This window comes from Diorhabda sublineata, chromosome Y (genome assembly GCF_026230105.1).
Source record: "Diorhabda sublineata isolate icDioSubl1.1 chromosome Y, icDioSubl1.1, whole genome shotgun sequence".
NCBI lineage: Eukaryota > Metazoa > Arthropoda > Insecta > Coleoptera > Chrysomelidae > Diorhabda > Diorhabda sublineata.
In genome coordinates, this window is record NC_079486.1 from 5,969,876 (window position 1) to 5,980,919 (window position 11,044).

The window sequence follows — 11,044 nt, forward strand, 5'->3', positions numbered from 1 at the left end:
TTGAAGCGTTTATACGAGATAAATTGGGTGTGGACAATTCAACTAGACCAGAGGGTATATTTTCACTAAAACCCAATCACAAAACGTTGAAATGTGAAATTTCCAGTAAATACAAAATTTCATTCAAAGAAGATAATAGTCTTGGGAGAATTTTGGGTTTTCCACCGAAAATACTCGACGCAAACAAAATACACTCGTCAGATCTCCCCGTCAAAATCATTAAAGTATCTAGTATTCGCTTCGATTGTAACATTACTACTGGAGCCTTCGATGCAAACAGACCTGCTCATACCATATACGAATTCGTCATACAAGTGGATCCAGGATATTCCATAGACGAAATTCCTCATAATTTGCTCTATTTACCTGTTATACCACAACGTGAAATAACCAATATCACCGTCATCGCTTTAGACCAAGACGGTCAGCCTGTAAACTTTCGTGGAGAACTAAGTACGTTAGTGTTGGAGCTTAGAGCGCGCGAAGCAAATGGGACTAATAATAAATCATAAAAGACAGTCTACAGAGCATTCAACTTCATTAGATAAGCTACCATCAAAGCTGAAGCAACTCACGTTCGCAAACAAATTGGTTCTGCAATCGTTGGGTTTTAAATTGAAAAATGACAACAATGTATGGAAAACGTCAACGCCAAAACGACAACATGCCTCCAATGTTTGATATCTACCGTAAGCCGATGTTTGACGATTCAATTCGAAAGGCTGAATACAGAACCTATGCTCCATTTATAAAGTCATTCAATTGCAGTGACATTGTGGAGTTTAGCATTAATCAGGTTGATTCGTTCTTTGCAATGAGCGAAACTTTGTTGTGCATTAAAGGTTCGCTTGAAATACATGGAGCTGGTGACGTAAAATTAGCAAATAATGTTGGAGCCTTTCTATTCGATTCATGTACGTACAGTGAAAGTGCCAGGGAAATGGAAACAGTTCGGGATCCTGGAATAGTGAGTGCCGTACGTACTATGACTTGTTATAACCAAGAAGATTCCAATCATATGGCTATAGCCGGCTGGAATTACCCGAAAGATCCTATTCTGAATGTTAGCGACAAGTCCTTCAACCTTCAAATACCTCTCAAACATATTTTCAGCATTTTCAACGATTATTCAATGATTACATGTGGGCGTCAAACAATACGACTAGTTCGGGCACGAACTGATAATGATTGCTTATATATTACTGAAAAGAATGTCTCTGGAACGCTCTCCACTACAACAGCTAAAATAAACATTACAAGCGTTGAGCTAAAAGTTAAACATATCTTTCCTAATGACGACATAAAATTAAATCTCATGAAATCCATTCAAAAAGATCAACCTATAGTTATTCCATTTAGGAAGTGAGAGTTACACGAATTACCCTCAATTACTAAAGGAGCAAGACATGAAGTTTGGGCTGTCAAGACATCCACTTCAGTTGAAAGACCTCGTTTTGTTATTGTTTTCTTTCAAACCGACAAACGTAACTTGAGTACAGCTGACCCGACTTTATTTGACAATGCCGACGTACAAAGTATAAGACTGTCACTTAATGGTGATTATTGGCCCAATGAAAGAATGCAATTGGATTTCGCTAAAACTGATTACAATGAAGCCTATTTTAACTATACTGAATTCTATCCCAACTACGCAAACTCCACATAGAAGCGCCCCCTGCTGGATTATTCTTCTTTCAAGAAACGAGCATTGTTTGTTATCGATTGTTCAAAACAGGAGGAAAGCATGAAGGCATCCACAGTCGATGTGAAACTTGACATTGAAGCAAACATAGGTTATTCCGAAAATACCAAAGTCTATTGTATCATAATTCACGATTGTGTAATGGAATACTTCCCCCTCACCGAAATTGTTAAAAGCTTGAACTAGATGTTGTGAGTTAGTGTTCGAGAAGACGTCAACATGAGAGTAGCTTTTGTAGACATTCAAGGTTTTGTCGTAGACGGTCTTTTCGTTGCCAAAGAGCTCACCATAGAAATTGGCTTCAAAAGTTCACATTACATATTTTTACCACCGCAACCGTTTTCTACATTAAGTAACGAGGACAAAAAGACCACATCATACTTGGAAAGAAATGTGCACGGCATTCGATACTCTTCAGGAGATGTAGAATATTCTAAAGTAAATGAAATATTAGAAAGCAAGTTATTGTATGCCGCAGACTATATTTACGTTCGAGGACAACAAAAAGTCGACTTTCTGCAAAAGAAATGTCACATTTTCGGTATTTTTCCACTTATTATTGACGTTTGCAAATTTGATGGTACACCCTGTGAAACTGGAAACTTTGCTCAAGATCCAAACCCCTGTCACGCATCTGGACTATTTTCATGTACTGAAAGAAATGTACAACGTCTCCGTCACTGGTTTTTAAATACTGTATTACCATTATAAATAAAGTTTTTTTTAAAATATGGGTTTTATTGAAACACTCTGTATATTCATCAACTTTTATATTACATGAAGATTGGAATTTTCGTTTTACAATTTTCAAAATAATTTTTAAAATTAAAACAAATACAGCCACTAATATTACACATGACATAGCAAAAACAGAATTAATTTCATTTTTTATATCCCCTTCTGTTCTGTTGAACATGGTGTAGGTTGAATACGTCTTAACGGATAAGTAGTTTGCGGCAGTCTACGGGCCAACTGATGGACCTCTTCAGGCAACCCCCAGTGAAGACTGCTCCACGTCACTTACTTATCAAATAAACTAAGATTCTGCATTTGTTTCATAACCTCACTTTTATCTCCATAGAAAGCAATATCTTTCTTTAATTCACCAATGCTATTAATAAACTCTTCAATTCGACGTCTGTACTCTTCTGAAGACATATTACGAAAGAGGACATTCTCATACGTAGACACGTTTGATGATCGTTTGACGCAACACTTGACGTTTGACTTAACGACGTGACGTTTGACGTAACGATGTGACGTTTGACGCAACGACAAGAGAGATACATGTCATGAATATTGTTTTTACTGCTATTACATAAAGATATATTGGAAACTAACAAAAACACACAAGAATTTTAAAAATAATTTTATTATAAGAAAACACTTATACATGAAGGATGACATCACAATGACCAGTGGAAAGAAAAAAAAATAAAAATACATTTCTAATAAAGCCCTGTTGGGCACAGACTTATGTCTAACACTAACAACGCTCATATAAATCACCTAAAACGCATACTAAAAAACTATGATAAAACAGATATTTTTTGATGTGGCATTATGAACCGCCACCGTTCATAATACCGCAAAAACACAGGAATAATTTTATAATAAGAAAACGACAATATTCTACATTTATGAGAGAGAGAGAGAGAGAGAGAGAGATACATTCCATGAATATTGTTTTTACTGCATAGCGGCCTCAAAAGTATCAATGTCACTGTCTATATCAGAATCATCAAAACGATTATTTCTAGGCATCTCATGTAAATTATTAATATAGGACTCATGTGATTTTATCATGAATAAGACTTTGTTAAAACAACTCTGACACCAATAGGACATTTCTTGATATACACATTCAACAATTTCGTCACCATCAAATACTTCATGACAGTGATCATAATTAACAAAAATGTTCTTTTTTAAATATTTATGGACCGTTCTAAATACAAAATAACATGATTTACAAACATTTATACGATTTTGTGGAAGCCAATATCCACTAGACCATAGGCAGTAAGTAGATTCTTCAAACATATCTCCCCAATTTGTTTTACTTAATATAGTGTTTCTTAAATATAACGGTATTTCTTTATTATAGTCAATATATTCTATTCCAATGGATGAAGAATTTGGATTACTCTCAGCCTCTTTTATCATCGCATTCCATTTGTAAACAGGAAATTTTTTCGCAATTTTTTTGGTCAATTTCCGAGGAAGAGGGGATTGCTCTGCGAAATCGGCTGCTGACTTTATCGTTTCACAAATTTTTATGATGCATAATCCCATTAATGTTGAGGAGTTCATTATCTACAAGAGAGTAAGTCTGGAATACTATAATGACCCCACGGCAGCGTATCATAACTATTGGTAATCAAATATCTTTTATCGTCATGAGGACTTAGCGCAATTTTTGTCTGTTCTATGCTATATACGTTATGAGCATATGACCTAATACAGCGTTGAGTAATATTTTTTTCTTTGAAATCATTTAAACAGTTTACATAATCTTCAAAATTTATTTTGTTTTTTACTACATTATATCGAACTCCTTTTGCCTTTTTTACTATTGCACCTGATTGAACTTTAAAAGAATACATTTTAGACCTCAAGCCTGCAAAATGAGTCATAATTTGGCCTTTGTTTTCATCTTTCATAACTCCCAGAACTTTTTTATTTACCTGTGGAATATTATAGTTATTATTGATGGGGTAATCTGAAGTATCGAATTTTGTTAAATCAGCTTTTAGCACCTCCTCATATGCATCATCACAGATGAGCTCATACACAAAACTGTCTGTGTCCATGTACATTAATTTACATCTATCAATACCCAATTTCGGAATCATGTAATCATAATGGAATTGATACATACACAGCTTCGACAAATCCAAAACTGTCATACCAACATAAAGAGGCTTATTGAAAACCAATTCTGATTTAGTGAGTTCTACTGCAATTAGGTTTTCATTAAAAACTGTTCGACTATGAAACCTAACACTAGATATCAAATTTTTGGCGCCGTATCGACCATTCCAGGTTTTAACAAGTTTTACAATTCGGTGCTTCCGTATATTTTCCATCGTCTTTCCAAACACAGCTTTATTTGCCAATTTATATAAATTTTTCTCAAAGTCATTGGTAGCCGCAGCCCTCAAACGAGCATTTAGTTCGATATAGGGCCGCAGCCATGCAGATTGATTGAATTTCAGAATTTTATGTATCTTTTTAATTTTCAAACCGTTGGCTAACATTTGTTTTAAATTACGATAGTGAACTGTGTATTCTTTTTTACAATAAAGCGTTGTCATTAATTTGGAATAATTTGAGCCTACAGGCTTGCGGTGTTCGGGAGCAAATGGAAAATCTCTGTGAAGATCATGTAATTCATGTGGATACTCCAAGTCTACTTGTAATATATATCCTACGGAAGAATTATCTACCACAGACATAACATCAAAATTTTCATTATCTAACCATTCAAATCCTCCGTATGGTAATGGTTCACACATAGCCCACCCGTATAAATTATTGACGTCCAGGTAGAGTAAGTACTCGAATTGCTTTCTCGATAAACATGATCATGTCTACGTCATGCAATAACTCTAATTTACATCCTACATATTTCAACATACAGTCCCAAGTATATCCAGGCATTGTATAGTACCATGCAGGGTCTAAACCATAAGTAATTGAACATTTTCTTCGAAATTGTTCGAAAACATCTGATAAAAGTAAAACATCGGTCTTTAAGTACAGATCAGAATACTGACCCAAATTTTCAATATCAAATGTTTTCCACACTGCATGAGCATAAGAATACTTCTCAATACTGATGTTTTTATCCTCCAATTTATTATAAAATGCCTCTATTGGTGGTAGTTCACAAGTATTTAATTTTTCCCAACTATCTATAAAATCGTAACAGAAAACCCCTTTTTTGGCTATTAATTTAAATTGTTCGACACTTAAATTACTAAATTCTCTTTTGGAAATTTTTAAATCATTATCATTCAATGTAGCAGCCAATTCTTCCAAGGAAGCACCCAAAAACCTCAGTGAATCTATGAATCGAAATTTTATATTTGTATCTGAATCGTTCAGTGTAAATGAAATGTATTTTTCTTTATTTATGGGGAGTAAACTGATGTTTCCTCTTTTACTTAATTCCGAAATGATGAAATGGCTATCGTAGTTACTTAAGTTATGGAAAACTGTAGGTACAACAAACAGTTTTTTGAAATTTAAATTGCATGCTTGATGTGCAAAATTTCTAAACTTCCCCGTAAAATGATCGTGATCTCTAACAATGATATCTGTAGAGGAAAAACCCTTTTCACATATGTGACACATTGTTGCCACACGTAAATCTGGTTTTTCTTCCATAGGTGTAATAGTTTTAATTTCTGATTTAATACTTTCAGCTAAATTCGATAATTCATTTGCAAACCAATCCATGCAATCTCTACCTCTGTAGCTCTTGAAAAAACTCAAGTCTTCGTTGTAGCTACATTTTACATAGTAACCAGCACTATATGCTATATGTTTTTGATATTTATTTATCTTATTATGAAGCTGTGTTTTATCTGTAAATTGTTCTAGCATGCACTCAAAGTCGGCATAATATAATTTCTAAAACTAACAGATTCATATTTTGGAAAAGACATTTTATAATTATTTAATTCAGAGCATAATTTCAAGTGGACATTCAATTTACTTTCACTGCTGAAATAATTTATGCAGCGATTGCAAATAAATTTTTTATATGTAGTTTTACTTAACTGACTATTAATTAAACGTGACAAATCTTTGATCCAGCAGTAGTGATATGTGATTTCTGAATTGTCATTATCTATAGGAGGTGCTTCATAATCGTTTAGCTTTGGAAAATATGTATTATGAATTAATAAAAGATTTACATGTTTCTCGTGTATTGATTTAGCAAGTCTTACTGGATATACTTTGTAAAATGGTTTTTTATTATTTATTTCAATTAAATCCAAGGCATAGACATTGACGGAAATGTTATTAGATTTTTCAAACTTTGAAATTTGATGCAGGGGCATAGGAGCTTCCAAGTCTTGTGTATTCAAGACTGTGCTATAATATGGATATGAGGAAGTGAGTTCTTTATTATTTTTGGCTGGGTACAAAGCACTAACAATTGACCAATAAAAACATGCTTGGTCAGAATTTTTAATGTTTATGCACCCTCGCTTTTTTTGAATAGGTTCTGGAATTTTAATATAAGATAAGCCATTTCCAATTTCAAATTTATTGATATTTACTTCTAAAGAAATAATTTTACTTAATGCAAAACCCGAGTCCCTCTCTTGAAATTCTGATAATTTAAAATTAATTTTATCTTTGACGTTCTCGAAAAACCATCGCTCTATATCGGTCGATACATCGATAATAGAATTTTTAGTCATAAAATAATGGAAACTAAAAATTTCATTTTCACCAGATTTTTTAATGAACTCTCCACAAAAACAAACATAAACTTTAACAACAGAATATTTTTTCCTAAAAATTTCCCTTATTTTATTTTTAAAAATTATTTGACAATCATTTAAAAATTGCGTTAAGTCCTTATGATATAAATTTACTATAAGTCCGGTTTTAATTCTTCTTGTAAATGCAGAAGCTACATTTTCCCATTTAACCCTATTTTTCAGTTTATTATTCAGCCTCATACCTATATTCCTATTTGAAATAAGTTGTTTAAAATGTTTGAAATTTCCTATGTATGTTTGTAATTTCCTAATTGTACCTACATGCAGTCCTCCTTTTTTAATTGTCAAATTACATACTTTAATTTGTTTTTTCAATCGATTCAACCATATTTTCAACTTCTCTATCCGTTATCTTATCAAACAATATTTTTCTGACATTTTTAATGACTTGCAGTAAATTTTCAGTTTTTTTTGCAATATTCATGGTACTCACCTCTCTCTCTTTGTGTGTGTCTTAGGCACGTCTATAGTTCCTCAATTTCAAATGACGCTAGCCGTTGATTTTTTCCAACATCCACTAATCCCTTGAATATAATTCCATATTTTTCCTTTTCAAATTCTTCAATGACTGGTTTGTAGACACTTGTGACTCTTTGCGGTAAAAACACTACTTCTGTATCTAAATCCAATAAAACTGATTCTCCGAATTTGGAATTGACTATTTTTGCCTTCTTTATAGCCCTCAGAGTATTCAAAGGTAGATCTTGTATTTTTGTTATTGGATTTCTCTCTGTAATTAGAGACGTTGCGTTAATTTTTTTTAAATCCATCTGAAAAGAGAGAGAGGCACAATTTTTTAACAGATACTAGAATTTGTTCTTCAGAGATGGTTTTTCTCTTGCTGGCAGTGGAAGAGACTGACTCCAACACAATGCAACATCTTATTTATACTCATGGCACTATCTCCATACGATTGTGATAGAATGTTCTAGAAAAAATATTTTATTTGCGGCAATTTTGTAATTTTGTAATTTCCTGTAAATGTGGTCCATATGGTTTCCGAGTATTCTAATAAATTTTCACTATTTCCTGTACATGTGGTCCATTTGGTTTAGAAATATTCTTATCAATTTCCTGCGTTATCAAAAAATTTCTTATTAATAGGTAAAAGTTATCTTAAGATTGGCGTTCGGGAATTTCCAAAAAAAAAAAAAAATTCAATGAGAGTTTATTTCAAAATATACAACATTATTAATAAAAAGAAATTATTTTTGTTAATAAAATTTTGAGATGATTTAAAAGGTCTCCATTTGGACATGGAATATCGAACACGTTCCAATTAAAGGGTCCGGCTGCAACAAGTTTTTTGGTAAACTCATTATATTTGTAGTATGTGGTGTTTTTGAAAAAGTACATGTGTCCGTCAATGTACTGGAATGCTCCTGTAACATCTGTGGGTAGTCCAGGGAAAATATCTTTTATTTGTCCTCTATTCCGAACAGTTTTCAAGTTCTTGTCAAATTCAATACAATTACTGTTATTATAAAATACATATATTTTCCCATGATTGCTTTGAAACATTGTGTTTATTTGAGAATTCTTAGGTGTAATTAAATTATTTTCCTCAAGTATTTGTAGAGCGGGAAAATATATAGTATTTACGGTCTTTGACTGTTATTAAATTATCTGAAGAACTTTGAAAAATCTGAATTATGGGACCCACTTCTTCAAGTAAATAATCATCGAGTATTTCTGGTTGCGAGGGAATAAGTTTCGAGTTCAAATCAATTTTCCATAGGGAATTTTCATTAATAATATATAAATGATAATTTTCAAATTCACCAGCCATGGCAATGAACATATACTCCGGTGTTATGTCGCATAAATTTTTATCCGGTTCATTTGGTTCATGTGCAAGTGTCTTTGTAGTCGGTGGCAGCGCTGATGTGGGTTTGAAAGGATTATTTACATATGTATTGATTGGTCCATAAAGAGCTTCAAGGGCCATTTTATCATCCTCATCCAATTTAGGAGCAATGTTGAATTGATACCATGGATACATTATTGCTGTCTCAATATCACTGTGAGCAATTCCTAAAATATGCCCAATTTCATGAATTAATACCATAAGTAGGCTAGTATGATCTTCTGAACTTGATCCATCCAAACTTAAATCCCACTTCTCATCAGCATCAATATGAAGCTCTATACAACTGTTGCCTTTTGGGAAATAAGCATGTGCCAACACCTTTCCGGGACCATCAAATGTACTGGAGCACTCACCTCTACCTTGGCAATTTGCTCGAAAATAGTGCTTTCCCCGTACAACTGTAATAGATATATCGGGAGCATAAGGCCGTATTTTGTGTATTAATTCAAATTTAAACTTTGAAATGTTACTCCACACTTCAAAAGCCTTTTTGGTTACTTTAAGATATTCTGGAGTTGCCTGAGGGAAATACCATTTCAAATCAAATTTTGACCATTTTGATTTAACTCTAAAAGAATGATCATCGTCGGAAGCTGCTTCACTCACGTTACATCTTGGTCTATTTAGAAGTTGAATTGTATTTTCATCTAATTCTCCCGTTGCAGGGATATTATATCTTTCTTGAAAACTCAACAAATAATCCTCAAGTTTAGTCAAATCATTTTCATTTGCGTACCCGAACCGGTGTAAATACTTCATAGCATACTGTTGGTCGACAACGCATAGTACTGAACGTAGTACTGCAGCTAATATAATGATTAACATGATCTTCACTCTTCTGCTATCCTCAAACAACTAATTTCCAATCACATTAATAACGGAATATATAATTTTTAAAAAACCCAAAGACTTTTAACCGACCTGGTATATCATCGCAACGAATCTGTCTCGATTACGTGCGTGATACCTTACATTGACAAAAATCTCTTTTTATTTATACGTTATACTTTTATGTTACAAGATAAGCGAATAATAATGGTATATATATAATTTTTTTAAAACCCAAAGACTTTTAACCGACTTGGTATTTCATCGCAACGAATCTGTCTTGATTACGTGCGTGATACCTTACATTGACAAAAATCTCTTTTTATTTATACATTATACTTTTATGTTACAAGATTAGCGAATAATAATGGTATATATAATTTTTTAAAACCCAAAGACTTTTAACCGACCTGGTATATCAGCGCTCCCGCTGTTATCATCGCAACGGATATATAACTTCACGCATGCGCAAAAACGGAGTCTCTCTCTCTCTTACATATTGTCTCGCTGCTCTCTCTCTAACACACGGTTTTCCCTATTTCTATAGACAGACATACGGTGTTCATCTACTGAGAAAAAATCGATATTTATTAGAGTAGTCTGGGATACAGTTCTCACTCACCTCATCAACATTACTGGGGCTAGGCATGTAGGCCACAGCTTGGGTTATGTTCTGTTTACACTCGTCAACTATGGCACATTGACAAATGATCTCATCCATTTCAGAAGGAGCTGTTATTATACAGATTCTCAATCGATTCATCCTATACATGCCTCTATGGTTTGTAATAGTTTGAATGACACTGCCCCGCTGGTATACTTTCGAAAGCAAATATGCTTAATATGGATCCAGCTTGAAAAAGTATGTGGGACACTCCCATCTGGTTTCGGAATAACCACCACAGGGGAGCCCAAGTCGATAGTGACAACTGTTAATATTGACAAACAATATAGTTCTGTGGTCAAACCTGAAAAATGTGTTTCATATACAAAAAAGAAGAAGAGAGCGGGAAGCTGAGTAGATAGACTGAAGGTGGTGTCGAAAGCATGGTCGACAGAGTGAATTAAGTTTTTAGTTATTATTATAAAGAATTATTGTAGTCATTTTGTTCCAATAAATAA

At 33.4% G+C, this 11,044-nt stretch overlaps 1 protein-coding gene across 1 annotated transcript; it reads left to right on the forward strand.

Annotated features, from left to right (window-relative positions):
- The first annotated feature begins 622 nt into the window (after positions 1-622).
- On the forward strand, positions 623-1,366 carry LOC130451917 (uncharacterized). Its single transcript, XM_056791272.1, has one exon. It carries the CDS (start codon positions 623-625, stop codon positions 1,364-1,366), a length of 744 nt encoding a protein of 247 aa, XP_056647250.1.
- Positions 1,367-11,044: the final 9,678 nt, after the last annotated feature.

Excerpts from the sequence above, each read along its gene's own strand:
- LOC130451917 (XM_056791272.1), top strand. The coding sequence starts at position 623 with ATGACAACAATGTATGGAAAACGTCAACGCCAAAACGACAACATGCCT.